Consider the following 15,848-nt stretch of genomic DNA (forward strand, 5'->3'; position numbering starts at 1 on the left):
TAATTAATTTATTAGATAATATTCTGTGTATATGTAATCTTATGAATATTGGAAACATGAAAAAATAGTAGTTTCCTTCAATGAAAAAAACAAACAGTATTAGTTAATATGGGTATGATTACTAGGCAAATTCACTTAATTGGGATGAACAGCCAACAGTTTCATGTAATGTATTTAATAGGCTTAAAAGAATTCTTGAGTTCATTCTGAGATCCTGTGCCAGGTACAGATAGATAAATTTACCAAGTTACCACCTACTTTTTAATTATTTTTTTCAATTACACCACAGCCCAAGTGATTACACATACACAGGATCTAGTATATTCATTATGCATATCACAGAGGTACATTTTTCAAAACTGTACATTAAAAGCACGACCATCAGTTCTGTCATTAAAAGATTTGTGTGTGAATCATTTTGAGTTTTTTCTCCATATTATATGCCATTCACTTTCTTTACACTGGTATCATTTCACTGGGACATTTAAAATTCAGCAGCATTTCTTTATACTTAGAATAGAAAATAACATTTTTAATAAAGTAGTGGGGTAACTGGTAGTTAATGTTGGTATTTAATGGGAACAACTTTAAAGATAGAAAAAAAGATATATTATTACATTTTCAGTGTTCTGTCCACAGTCTTGATAAATGTTAAACTAATCATACAAATGTGCCTGCCTCTGAAGAGTGTATTATTACTACAACCAGATCAACAGTATATTATCCAACCAATGACTCATTATGATCAGATTGCATACTACACCAAGCTAGGCAAATGTTTGAGTGATTGCATTGTAGTAATACTGTATCTACAAAATATCTATACCCTTAATATTTCTTTATATAGTTTGCAAAATTATAGACATGAGCTATTTCTATGAATATGGACAATATTATAATACCACTATACCTTTTCTTTAGAATTTGGAATTTCTTTGCCCAGCTTCGGTTAATTTGTTCAACTTCATTTTTAAGACTGAAATAAAAAAAGCCCACAAAATGTTAAAATATTTATAGAGTTAAATGAATGTCTTAAAAATTCTGACCAATACCTTTGTATGTGTTGCTTCTCTTGACCTTCAGATATCTTCAGCTTCTCAATTTCAGCAAGTAATGCTCTTTTTTCTGCTTCCTTCTCAAGTACAAAGTATATTGCAAAAAGTTAAGTCATGTATTATTTATTTTCTATGCTTATTATGCAAAAAATACTAAATTTTACTCTTGGTAGCGATACTTCTAGTTTTGGCTGTTAGAGTAGGGAAACTAGATGTTTAAAGGAATTAATAACAGAGTACAAAACCTTTTAACTCTAGTCATTGTTTCAAAGCCAACCCAGGTCTGGAGTGACTGAGAATCATTACAATTTCACAGCTTTTTGGAGGGCTATATAATAAAGATGGCAACACAGACAAGTAAAGCTTAACTTTTGTCATGTATATCATATTTGTCTAAGGCCAATCCTACTGATATCAATGGCAAAATTTCTACTCCCTTAAATGGAAGCAGAATCAAGACCCTTGATTATAAATTCTTATGGGCAAGGACCATACCTTTTGGTAGAGAGCATACAGTCTAGTGATTAGAATGTAGAACTGAATTCATGGTTCTCAGCTCTGTTACTGATTCTTTTTGTAACTTGTATCTTAGGCCTTCTGTGCCTCATTTTTTCTATCTGTAGTCAGGGATGCACAGAAGATTCAGGGGACCTGGGGTCTTCGGTGGCGGGGGGCCCCCACCGCCAAATTGCCGCCGAAGACCCGGCACTTTGGCGGCGGGTCCCGGAGCGGAAGGACCCTCCGCCGCCGAATTGCCGCTGAAGACCCGGAGCGGAAGAAGCTCCGGGGGCCCGGGCCCCACGAGAGTTTTCCAGGGCCCCCGGAGTGAGTGAAGGACCCCGCTCCAGGGGCCCCGAAAAACTCTCATGGGGGCCCCTGTGGGGCCTGAGGCAAATTCCCCCACTTGCCCCCCACTCTGGGTGGCCCGATTAATGAATGTCTGTAAAGTGGTGCAAAATCCTTGAATGAAAGTCACTATAGAAATGCAAATTATTATTTTTACCATAGTAACTAAAAGGTTTAACAAGCAATGGTTCTGAACAGTCCATAGACTGGTATCAAAGGACAAGAAATCTACATAAAATATTTACAGAGAATTTGTTGGATTTTAATAATAAAAACAACACCTTATAACTAGGACTCTTCCTCTGTTGCTGCTTGTGATATTCCTTTTGTGATTCTCTGCTCTCATGAGGCACTGTAATTTCACTTTTCACTGGCTCCTTCTTTTTTTTGGTATCTTTTTCTTTCAATGCTGGAATCTGACAATCAAAGAATCAGTGGTGATTATGTACACTAGGAAAAACAGTTTTACTCTTACGGTCATTTTAATCCACAGGAGTTAAGAAAACAAGTTAGGAAAATGACATTGTAGCATAATAATTACTTCAGGTACTGTACTTCAAATAAGGACAATACCACCGGTTGTTTCAAAATAATAATATATGCCCAAATTAAGCCACTTCAATGGTTCCACTCTCCCACATACTTAGCAAAATTGTATTAGTATTATATCTGTAAATTAAACATTATACTAAGTCTAAATCTGTCAAAACAAAGGCTACATTGTTTAAAAAAAAACCTCTAAGGGGCTAAATTCATCCCTATTGAAGTCTACACTAGAGATGAATCTGGTCCACTGACTATATTATCTGTCCTATTTCAACTGAACTTTCAACTTTGCTGAAGCATATTGTATTGAATGCTGGCCCTCTCCACTTCAAGCCAGCCATTTGTTTTGTCAGCTGCTGATACATTCCACTTTCTCTGGAGGACACATGCTGGTCTCTATGTGGCCAGTTCACTGATAGGGGAAAACACCAGATAGTTAAAGGATAGTTGGAGGTAAAGATACATTGCAGTATCAGACCTTTTTAAATAAAGAAAAGCAGTTTAAGCCTGTGAAAACTGCAAATTGAATTCATTGTAAAGATTAATTACAATATTATAAAGATGTCAGCATACCAGTCTCAGGCCTAAGTCTCCCCCACATTGATTTTACACTGGTGTAAATCCCTTAATTTCAATGGAGCTACACTGGGGAAAATGAGGAATCTGTGAGAGGAGAATCAAGCCTACTGTAGCTATATACACATTTGGCCAGATCTTGGGCCATGCTAGAGTGGTGTAAGGCAGTTATAAAGCCATTAGATTTGATCCCTCTCCTCAGAGGTTTTCTACAGATGAATCCTCATTTGGAGTAAAGCCATTGTAAAAGCTCCTACACCAATTCTCTTCCCAGCTGCGGCAATGGGAGGGAATGGCTGGGAAAAAAGGGGCATAGCCAGAGAATCTCCACATCTTGATAATCTCCAGTTACCAGAAGGGCACCTTGAGGAACTGGTGGGCATTGTAGAATTTCAGCTCATTATGGCAATAATAAAGAATGGAATGATTTGTAAGGTAGCACACCAAGAACTATCATGGGGGAAAGAAAGGCAAGAACATAGGTAGTTTACATGCAGTGCCAAAGGACACTACTTGCTAGGAAATTCTGACCTTTTAAATTACTTTAACTTCACACAGTTCTCTTTTAAAGTGATCGATTCCCTCCTTTCCCATATTTTAATTCACAACCACCTATCCCATGTGGTCATCTATCCCATCAGGTGTTTTGATGTACTCTCTCCTGATTAGAGCTGGCAGACATGGGATTTTTGGTTCACAGGAAATTTCACTTTTTTGAAATTTGGTTTTGTTCTGAATCAGATTTAATCAAAACAAATATTAAATTTCCTGTGAACTGGAAATCCTGAAAATTATCTTATTGGAAACAATGACACATTGTCTTTCCAATAGGAAGTCTGTTCCCTGCACCTAGGGTGACCAGATAGCAAGTGTAATAGGCACCTATATAAGAAAAAGCCACAAATATCAGGACTTTTCCCTATAAAATCAGGACATCTGGTCACCCTACCCACACCTTAACACCTGCTGAGTAAAACTGATATTATTGTCAGTTTCATAGCTGCTTGCCTAAGAGTTGGAAGCCCTGGACTTCTTGCCCCGGGGCAGTCCGCAAAGCAGGGATGCCCGGGAACTACAGATCCTGGGAGCTTATCCCAGGACTTCTAGGTTCCTAGATCCATGGCAGGAAGTATGTAAGTCCTTAGATCCTCAGATCAACTTGGGCTCTTAGCACTTCCTGACTCCCTTTTGCCAGGTTGGGAGCTGAGTCCATGTTAAAGTCAGAGCTCCCGTAGCTTTCAGACTCCCAGTTCCATGGCATGGAGTCTGGAAGTTCTGGCGTGGCTGCCTGCTATGGAGTTGCAGACCCTGGAAGACTGGGATTTCTGGTCTTGAGGCTGTCTCAGAGCCACAGATCCTGGAAGATCTAGCAGCTTGATGAGCTGGCAGGGTTTCATCAAGGTTCAATCATAACCCAGCATTTGACTCACCAAAAACTCATCAAACCCAAGATGTTATTGCAAAACATTTTGGGTTCAACAAACTGGCATTTTCCAACAAAACTCTGTTTCATCTGAAAATGTCTGACCATTTCTTCTCCTGACCTTATTTGTCCACTTAAGTCTTTACCTTCAAGTCTCTGCATTACAGCCACTCTCCTTTTGGCCAAAGATGATTGCAGTGAACCTCTTTGAAACATATGAAAACCAATACTAAAGTGGTCAGAAGTTTGAGGTTTGAATGGTGTATGAAACCCCTTCCGCTTTCCAAGGATCTCTCGGGATAACTAAAGAATAATGGTAACTCTGGAAGGAATATTGGCCAATCCAATTGGGCCAAAAAGGTGATGATTGCATTGTTGGAACTCAAGGGTATAGACTGCTGCTTGGAAAATTCAAACTATATTTAACAACATTTAACTTTAAATACATCTGACATAAATAAGAAAAAAATTATGTTACATTACAGACAAGACTGACAATTATTCTAAGAAGCATTGGCACTTAATGCAACCATTTGCAGTATTATTGCCTTCTCATTTAGTTTCCCAAAAGTCATAAATTTATAATTATTTATTATTGTCAGACACATCCCTCATTCCAAAAAGACTAGCTAAAAGTTGTGCATGCCTTGGTGAGGCTGAAACTAATACAAGTTTCTGCTCCCCTATTGATCAATTCAACAAAACATTGGCTAGGGTTTGGAAGTTCTTAATGACCATCTTGTCATTATCTTTTTCATTCTACTCAGTTAGCGTGGCCCAAAAACTCTCAGGTGCCTTCAAGGTGTTGTTTTTTGTTTTTGTTTATTAATGCTCAGAGAAGGATTAGTGATGGCATATCCCTTAACCATAAGTCATTTGAATATTCTTCACTGGGAGCTCTCAGCAACCACACTTGACACACATGCCTGGTCTTTGGACAGCCTAGGCTCATGACCATCTTATGATAACATGATACTTGCTCACAAGTGGGTCAGACCCTTGCTTGAGGGCCATAGGATCCAGGCAATATTGGTTTATGTGAACACTACAAGGGCCATATGTTTTATGGGAAATCCGTTCTCTGTATCAACAGTGTAATTTTGGAAGCACATACCTCTATACACTTGTCTACTTATATGAACCTTTATTTAGTTAGAATTGTGAGGGCATATTGCTTCACATGTACAAAACTGTTTTCAGAAATACCAGATTTTATTAAAATATGTTTATTTTGATAGCTGTTTTTCATCTGTGCTCCCTCAGTATTTAGCTGAGAAAGTCATTCAAAGCTGTTAGTTTAGCATGGTTACAATATCTCAGTACTGTAGGCAATATATGGAGACACTGAACCTTCCTCTAAAGCTTGCTAATAAAGTATATCTTCTCCTGGAAATCTAAATGCCCACTGACAAGGGTCACATGATTTAACTCCAATAAGGGAATTTGACTTATCAGGAACAAAAAATTCCTGCTCTCCCACAACAGGCCAGTATAAGAACACTGCATAGCAACCTGCTGGTTATTATCACACTCCTGTTTCAGGAAAGAAATGTCATACATTTCAGGTAAATAGTCACAAAACCCACAACCTTTAGCAACTAAAGTGTGACCAAAGGTATTGTAAGGTTGAGTAATTGAAGTTTTACATAGACAGAGAGATAGACAGACACCACTCTTGTTCTACTTATTGCAGCCCTAAACCTAGCTTGTAGGTGTTAGATGTAACCTAGGAGAAGGTGGGAAGAGGAAAAGACAGGAAAGAGCATGCTGCAACCCGAGTTTTCTTGTAACACAAAAGAAACTATTATTATTAACTATTTGAATTATTGTAGCACTGAGGAGCCCTAGTCTTGACCAGCATTCCATTGTGCTAGGTGCTGTACAAACAAAGAACAAGACAGTCTCTGCCCCAAAGGGCTTACAAAACTTGGATCATTTTCCTCCTAAAAAAGGAAGGCTTTAAATCTGACTTGCCCTGTCTACACTAGTTGCAAAGTCCTGTTTAACACTGTGTTGATTAAAAAGTATTAGCTTTTAAAACATGACCAATTTTCAGTCTAGAGAAGCTCTCCAATCCTTTAAAAGATTCAAAGCCTTCACTGCTGACTGAACAGCTGCCAGGGCTAGCAGATAGTTGGCAGTGTCTTCAACTATATCCTGTATGTCAGAGAGCTTTAGAGGAACAGGTCTACTTTTTAACTTACATAGAATAGTACCATAAAGACCAGCAATAGTGATCTGGGTTGGAGTCTCCCCATTTTGAGAATTTCAAAAATATTTCCCTTCCCCCCAATATAGTCTTTTTTCATGACAGCCTTGAAGAATATTATGCTTATTCTGGCCAACATTTTTAAACCTGGGTTCATAAAGTTTAGAAACTAAAATGTGGATTTAGGAGCCTAATGCAGTCAGGGAGTTTAAAGCCACAAGGGAACACTAGATCATCTAGTCTGACCTTCTTCATATTGCAGGCCACCAACACCACCGAGCACCCACACATTAGCCCAACAACTAAAATTAAACCGAAGTCTGACAGCCCACAGAAGACTAGACTATTATGTGCCACAAACACAGAACAGAAGGGACTGAGGCCTCCACAAAGCCAATGTCCAAGGCCCCCACAAATGGCAGGGAAATGATTGAGATATACCCCAATAATTCTGGCAAAGGACCAACACCCACCATAATAAAAGTGGCCCGATCTTCAGGCATGTTGTGTACCTACAGTTTCCACTGACTTCCAATAAGATAGGTATAAAAAATGGCTCAGTGATGATTCAGGTGAGATCACACATAGAATACCACATTCATTTCTTGTCTCCTTAGGATCAGCAAGATCTGACAAACATGAGGGAATCCAGCAAATAGGAACAAATAAAATGTATGAAGGAGGTAGTGAGGGAAATAATTTATCAGGAAGGATTAAAAGCTAAAAATGACATGACTACAGGGCTATAGGATACTAGTGTACAATACTTGAAGCGTACAAACATGAAGGAGGTTGGGCAATTATCCAAGGCAGTATTAGGGTGTAACTAGAAGTTATGGGATGAAAAGGAAAATTTTAGCTGAATAGAAGGAAATTTTACTGAGAGTGAGAAGCATTAGGCTGTGAAATAGTCTCTCAGGGGAATAGGAGGAGACATTGCTGGAGACATTTATTCTGCGCTGTTCAGGTTCTTGTATCACACCATCACCATGTTTCTGAATATGAGTTCTGTCCCAAATGGACAAAACATTATTCTGTAGAGAAAAATCTTGCATTAGCAAGGAAGATGAATGATCTAATAAGTCTTTCCATCTCTGACTTATGCTTCCATAATAATGCTATTCTTTATATTCATTACCAGTCAGTGCAGTACATGATTTTCAGTAAAAGTAATTAGCCTAGAAGGTATCACTGTAACACAGGTATCCTATTATTTTCAGTATCTTCCTCAATAACAAAGCAGATTTTCTTGTGTAAATATAATCCCTATACATACACACATAAATCTTTTGAAAACCTCTGAAATGAATGCAGGTGTCCAGTGCTCTATCTACAGAACAAATTACTCATCTAAATCGGTGTTACAATATAAACACTGAGCAAAATGTGAGCTAACATTGTGTGTGTTTAACATTCATTGTAGTCTGTTTTCTCCAAGTTTATTGAATGTACTACAGTGTATACCCTCCACCCCACCTCAAAAATAACCAAACAGAAAAACCCAGATACTGCTGCTTACTGTTTTATTCATGAAAGGGCAGACTGCATCTTGAATACAGTGGCCTGGGAGCAGTGAAGAGCCTCTCTGATGTATGAGGCCAGTGAGGAGGGGTAAGGGCCATGGATCTGACTTTTTCTTGGTCCATGGGCTTGTTCAGTAAAGTGCAGAGACTGTAACTGCCCGGCCCTTGTGTAGAGTGTATGGGGGTGGAGAATTTGTGCATCCTTCCTTCTCTTATACACTCACGCAAGCGTCACTTACAATACAGCCCTAAGTGGGTCAATTTTTAATTCAGTACATTACAATTTGGGGTCCTTACTCTGTTCTGAATCATGATAGCCAGACTGAAGGGCTACAGGAATTCATTAATATGTAATCAGCAGGAGTACAGCCTGAGAAATGATGGAAACGTGGTGGAATGACAACTATTATGAATATAACTCTAGAACACAGGCGGCTCCATCCTCTTCCTGGTGAGGGAGCTGAGGTGGGCTAGATAGAAAACTGCAGGGAGGGGCTGCATACATCTTGTGGGCACACATGCTTTTTTCCCCACAAAGATTATGCACTTAAATGTATGTTTTATCTATGTTATCCTCAAAAGGAGAATAAAAATACATACTGACAGATCGGTTTTAAACTTCATCTATGGCAACTCACTGGTGCAACTTTTATTCATGGAAAATCAATAGGAAAAAAACTAAGCCAATAAATAAATAAACAAACTTATAATACTAATAATAACAATAATAACAATACATAAATGAAAACTTCTGGAAATAATTACTGGTTAAATAATACTAGTAGCTAATTACTGTAAATGGGAGAATGTACTGTATTACATTTTAAAATTAGCCATTTTCACATAGCACAGTAGGATATTTGGAAGATTTGGAGACTCAGAGCCATAATACAACAACTCACACTGCGGTCACTCTTAGGTGCTACTTAGGCACCTGAAAACTCTAATTTTTTTTGCAGATAATAACTAAGAAATTAGCTGACAGGAGTACTGTATCTAATTCCTATATAAAGAAAGAATATATATATATACATGCAAACACTAATTAAAGACATATTTTAAGTGCAGATATAAGTTTAGAACAATCAGAAGATAATGCAGCAAGATATTCCCAATCCCAAGCCTTGAGGTAACAATTCTGGAGCCTTAACACAGATATCAGAAACACAAGTTTGATACTTTGTATACTATCTTTAGTAGAGCTAAATAAAAATAAATAAAATCTGCTAACTTTCTCTAAGGGCTAGTCCACACTTACCGTCCGGGTCGACGCGGTGAGTTCGACTTCTCGGAGTTAGAACTATCGCGTCTGATCTAGACGCGATAGTTCGAACTCCGGAAGCGCCGCGGTCGACTCCGGTACTCCACCACTGCAAACGGCGGTGGCGGAGTCGACCTTGGAGCCGCGGAGTTCGACCCCGCCGCGTCTGGACGGGTGAGTAGTTCGAATTAGGGTACTTCGAATTCAGCTACGCTATTCACGTAGCTGAATTTGCGTACCCTAATTCGAACCCCCTTTTTAGTGTGGACCAGGCCTAATAGACATACTCTGTGTTACTGCCATTATCTACTCTATTTTAGTCAACTGTTTTTCACTCCTCTAAAAATGTATTTTCTTAATTTTAACATAAGTGATGAAGTTTTTTTCCTCTTTTATTAAGAACGGGAATTTATTTTTTTCATTATTTTGGCATTTATGTTTACCGATCACAATCACGTACATGACTCACTAACATTTGACTCCATCATTACTATTAATATCAGACTTGGAACTGCATTTATTTTCATACAAATTTTAAGTTATATTACAGAGATAATTAAAAATACAATTTGAAAATAAGCAACCTTAATCTGGACAGTGTCTAGACTCTAGACTTATGTGTTTAACTAATGTTGTTGTTGTTTTAAACTGGAACTGCTAAGGCATGTACAAGCTAAATTTACATTCTAGAAGAACTGATTGTACCACTTTAAATAATGAATGACAAAGCATAATATGGTAATAAAAGTAGTAATGATAATTGATAAAAGCAATCATGATAATTACTCCAGCCAGGATAGCTTAGGCATTTTAGAACTCACTACTCAAAGAATTAAATTTAAGCGTAAGAGAAAAATAAAATTTACGGCTGTCAAGTGTTTAAAATAATTAATTACAATTAATTATGCAATTAATAGGCTGAGTACCTGTTGAAATGATTACCTTAATATTGTTGGGGTTTCATTCAAGGCAGACCCACAACATTTTGGCATCTGAGGCGGGGAGCTCAAATGACGCCCCCATGCCCTCTTGCTTGGGCCAAAACTTTGAAAGGTGTCAATTCTGCCTTCTTCCTGTTCTATTCCTCTCATCGTTCTGCTCTGCTACCTACCCCAATAAAGGAGAACTAACAACTTAAAATGCCTTGTTCAAAAATTTTAAGTAACACTTAACTTTCAAATGCCTGAACAGAAAATGTAACTTTTCTTGTCTGCATAGTAAACACTGGCATTTTTATCTGTTTGAATAATCAAAGTGGTGCTTTCCGTGCCTTCTTGATTGCAAAGATTTGAACTGCTTCCTGCTGAAGGTCCACAGTCTGGGCCAGCTCATACTCTATTGAGATGGTTGCGAGGCCGACCAGCCTCTCCTGTGTCATTGTGGAGTGTAGATGTGTTTTTATTAACTTCAGCTTGGAGAAGCTGCGTTCTCCACTGGCAGCTGTTACAGGAAGTGTTAGAAGTATACGCAGAGCAACAAAAGCATTGGGAAAAAGGCTGGTCATCTTATTTGTGCACATATATTCCAGAACAGCCTTTGGAGTTGATCCTGCTGAAATGTATTTTGAAAGGGCTTTCAGTTCATCACCTAAATCACTCGTATCAACATCGCGCATGTCATCATGTGTCAACACTGTCTCTAGTGCCCCGCATTGCTGGTGTAGATCTTCTTCAGGTATAGTGAGGAGTTTTGGAATATCATACAACATCCCAAATATACTGCTGTGTTCCATGAGCTGCATGAAACATTCTTCAACTGACTGTATTGCACAATCTAGCACCTGGTTAAAGAATTCAACTTTGAACTGTTGTTTGGGGTCTCTTATGGGATTATCCCATGCCTCATAATCAAAATGTCTTCTTTTTCGGTGATTCTTGTATTCTTGAATGGGTGGGAAAATAGCTTCAGTGTGAAGTTCCTCTGCCAACTTGTGTGCACTCTTCAGAACGTTTTGAAATCCTCATCTGACCGGTAAGACTGTAGGTATGACTTTGCTTTGTCCAGTTGTTCCATTGCTCCAGATATATCAAGGTCAACACCTTGGAGTCTCTTGCTTACAACATTTATTTCAAACAGTATGTCATGCCACAACACTAAGCCACACAGAAATTTGAAGTTATGTATGTTTCTGGTGATTCCATTTCCCTCTGCCACTGTTCTCCCATGAACAGCCTCCATAATGGCAACTATGGCATCATCTATCTTCCCAATTTAGTGTTTGATAGGCTTTATTGCCTCCACTCGACTTCCCATCGTGTGGCACTCAGTGGTTTCAGTGTCAGAGAGGATGTTCCCAGATGTTGCTTCAAAATCTGCCATTGATGAATTGATGCAGAGAAAAATACATAGATGCTTTGAATTACATAAAAAAATGCAGCAGCCTCACTAGAAGCTGATGCTGCATCACTGACCACCAAGTTCAATGAATGAGAACTGCATGGAACAAAAAAAGCTCGAGGGTTTAACTCTCGGATCCAAGTCTGCACTCTTCTATTCTTTCCTCTCATGTTGGCATCATCATAGCCCTGATCTCTCATGTCAGCTATCACAATTCCCGTATCTTCCAGTTTTTTAAGAAGCACATTTGTCATATCAGCTCCTGTAGTATCAACAATGTCAATAAATTCTACAAAATGCTCTCTATGCTCTCTGACAGTCACCATTGCAGGGACATTTTCACTAGGTTCTGTTGTTACAAAACGCACCATTAAAGTAATGTGTTCAATATGTCTGGTATCAGGTGTGCAGTCCAGAATAACAGAGTAATATCTTGCTGACTTCAGATGTGCCACAATCTTCTGTTTGACTTTTGTTGCTAGTAACTGTATGATCTCATTTTGAATTGTTTTTCCATGGTAGTAGTGTGTGTAGATTTCTTGGGTGGTGACTCTTCTTAGATGCTCCTGGAGTACAGCATCAAACTCAGCCATCAGCTCCACAGTTTTAAGGAAGTTTCCATTGTTTGGCACATACAGTTGATTTGAAGTGCCACACAGTGCTAGGTTTTGGGTAGCAAGCATTCTCACAATGGCAATGAGCCTTTTCAGAACATTTTGCCAGTAAAGAGGCTCTGATGCAATCTTCTCTTGATGCTGATCATCTATGGTGGCCTTTAACCTTAGTCTCATCTCAAGGTCTTTCCACCTATGGAATGCTCTCTGGTGATTTGCTGCCTTCTCATGGCATGCCAGATTTCTAGCCAGATTTTTCCAGTCCTTTGTTCCTGTAGAACCCAATGTGGCTGGACCATTAGACTGGAAGAGTTTGCAACAAAAACGGTATGCAGCATTCTGGGTTTTTGAGTACATAAGCCATGGCCTCTCCACTTTGTAACAATTGGGGATTTCACGCCAGTAATGTGTTTGATGGAAACTTCTATTTTCATTGTCTTTGGGGAACATGAAGTTTTTCACTTGCTGTGGCCCATGCAGTACAAGGAAGTCCTTCAGGCTACTGCTCAAGTGGGTCCACAGTCCTGGATCATCTAGACTTAAAGAACTAAACTCAGCAGCAGCTGTTTCTTGCGCCTCCACCAAACTCTTCTCTGATCTATACTTTTCTTCAGGAATGTGCATGGTTACATCCATTTGAGATGGAGATATGGATGCGGCAGTAGCTGCCAGGTCACCTGAACTCTGACTAACTGGAAGACAGGCATCTACTCACCACTCACATCCTCATTGGGGCCAGAAGGCTCACTGTGAACATTTGTGTCTGTGTATCTCAGGAGAGCTCCTTCCTGCTTCCTTTGCTTCCTTTCTTTTTTTGAATGCTGCCCTAGAGGGGCATTTTCTTCTTTCACTCATGACTACTGTTCTGTGCCAGCTATAGTGGCTCTCAACACTCAATTGAAGGGGACAAATAAGCAGGCTGGTAGCAGGGCCTGAGTGAGGGAAGATATCAGCGTTTTAAGGGCCTAACTGGCTCCTACTACTTCAGTTGACTGCCGGTTCTCCTCAAGTGGGTTCAGGGAAGCAGCAGCAAACAGGAAGCTCCCTGAGAAGCTCCCTAATCAGTCCAGGTGCTAGAGAGGTACATAAGAGGCTCCTCCTCCTCTCTCTCCCTGCAGCTCCTGCTGCTTTCTGTTATTCCCTCTCACCTTTTCTCCTGCCTGTCTGTTATATCTCTTGTGCCCTGCTTCCTCCAGCACAGCACTCCACCATCTCTGTGCATCTAGAGCAGAGAGAATACATATGCACCAGCAGCAGACAGAATTTTCTACACTCTGGGTCCTAGTGGCGCCCCCCCACAGTCTGGCACCTGAGGTGGCCGCCTCAGTTCACCTCATGGTAAGGCCAGCCCTTGTTTCATTGTACAATTAATGGTGTATTAGGGCACCAAAAGCCTTGGATAGGTGTCTTATTATTATTGAAATCTAAATCTAAATAATAATTAAAGAAATACTTGAATAAAGGCATTCTGTCACTGCAACTCACTCCTGACCTGATATACCTCCATGCTTGTAATGTTTTATTTGACATATACTTAAAGATAGCAAACACCAAACTCAACAATACTGTATTTTATGTATTAATACCAACAAATCCTGCTTTGAAACATTTTCTAAATTTCAGTTAGCTGGTAGTGTTTCTGTCCTTCCTTCCAGACCTGCCTCAACTTCAGTTTATCTCAACATGTGTGCTGTTCCCACCAAATGCCATGGATTTCCAAATATAAGTATGATTAATAAGTTACACCAAATAACTGTTGTAAGAAATACAGCTTCGAAAAAGTTAAGGTGATTAATACATCAATTTAGACATTAACTTCTAAGTACTTGCTTGCTATGTGCTATTATTTGAAGTTTTAGGAAGATCAAGGATTACCGCAAACTGAAGTCAAACGAAAACCTTTGTGTATCCTAAATTCAGTATGTCTTTAGAAACGATGAAACAAAACATAAATCTTTTGTTCACTCAGAGGCATCTAATTTTTTTCTTGCAGATATTAAATAAAGTTCTCTGAAAAAGTTAAGGAAGACCACAAGTGTAAGAATTTTGTTTGGCTGAAACAAAAAGATTTTTTTTCTAAAAAACAAAATTTTGAATAACACTATTATTCATTTACGGTCCAAAAGGCCAAACAAGTTAGCCTGAGTCTCACTATACAGTCAGACTCACTACACACTCTTTGGTAAAGAGCAGGAACTAGTGAGATGTACAGAAGACAGTTCAAAATCATCATCTTTAAACATAGTTACTTTCAGATTTCTTCTGTTAGACTAGGTTCTTTCCTACCTCCCTACAGTTAGGTTGAATAGTTCAAATTACTAATCTTAACAGGTTATGGAGTTATACTTGCCAACCATCCCTATTTAGGAGGGACACTCAATTGTTAGAAAAATATTAACCATATATAACTAAAAAAACCCTCTTAAAATAACATATTAAAGATGTGTGTATTTCTTTCTCAGTACGTACCTCTATTTATAACAAATACGATGAGGGATTTATTATAATGGACAACCTGGATATAGTGAACAAGACTTATCAGATACCATATTTTCCCTCTCTACAGTCACCTATCTATAATTATGCAGGAAGGTGTCTGCCTCATGTAAAGAGGAAGAAAAATGAAGGGAGCCAGCCAATGATCTGGACTGAGATTGCCAGTTCATTTCACGCAGACTATCAGTGAGTCATCAGACAGTAATTGCTTTCAGTAACTGTGCTGACATGAACCAGCTTAAAACTGGTGACCCTAAAGGTGGATGGTACCATATCCCTATAGCAAATCCCTGAGTCATACAGTCCCTCAGCGAGGACTGGTAATGTGCTGATTATTTAGTTTTAGTTTTGTTGATAAATCAGGCTTGAATTTTATTTTTGTAAGGTTGGTTGGGAATCTGGGTGCATAAAGTGAATGAGGATTTTTTTCTAGAGAAATGTTGGCCTTGGCTCAACAAAAAGAGGGAGAAGGGTATGTTGAGTATAACAGCCTGTACATCAAGATTAGATAATTTAATTTTCTCACATCACATGCTCATTACACCCTCATGTAAAAGGTTACACACACACACACACACACAAAATCATTCTTTGCAAGGACTGCAAAGTTTAAGGGTTCTGGCAGCCATCACATTTACTTGACAATGGGCCAGTTTTTTCAAGGTATTTAGAAACATAGTGAAATTTTCAAAAGCACCTAGGTGCCTAATTTTTTGTGTGCTTTTGAAAATCCTACTGTCTGCATGTTTAGGTGCCTAAAATATCTTGAAAAATCTGGCCCTATATTCTTAGCCTCACTCTGCCATAAACACAAAAAACCCTCACATTGGTCAGTATTTTCCTCTTCAGTCAATAAATCCTAATATTCACCTCAAGAGAGTCAACAAAAACAACAAGGAGTCCGGTGGCACCTTAAAGATTAACAGATTTATTTGCCCAGATAAATCTGTTAGTCTTTAAGA

At 38.8% G+C, this 15,848-nt stretch overlaps 1 protein-coding gene across 2 annotated transcripts in view; it reads right to left on the bottom strand.

Moving 5' to 3' along the window:
* C2H10orf67 (chromosome 2 C10orf67 homolog) overlaps nt 1-15,848 on the bottom strand; it is a 118,752-nt gene that overhangs the window by 47,985 nt on the left and 54,919 nt on the right. For both annotated transcript variants that reach the window (XM_045003201.1, XM_045003200.1), the window contains 3 exons: nt 2,183-2,317; nt 1,053-1,132; nt 911-976 (listed from right to left, as the gene is read on the bottom strand). In XM_045003201.1, coding sequence (XP_044859136.1) covers nt 911-976; nt 1,053-1,132; nt 2,183-2,317 — 281 coding nt within the window. The remainder of the gene's footprint in view (nt 1-910; nt 977-1,052; nt 1,133-2,182; nt 2,318-15,848) is intronic.

Source organism: Mauremys mutica, chromosome 2 (assembly GCF_020497125.1).
Source record: "Mauremys mutica isolate MM-2020 ecotype Southern chromosome 2, ASM2049712v1, whole genome shotgun sequence".
NCBI classification, from domain to species: domain Eukaryota; kingdom Metazoa; phylum Chordata; order Testudines; family Geoemydidae; genus Mauremys; species Mauremys mutica.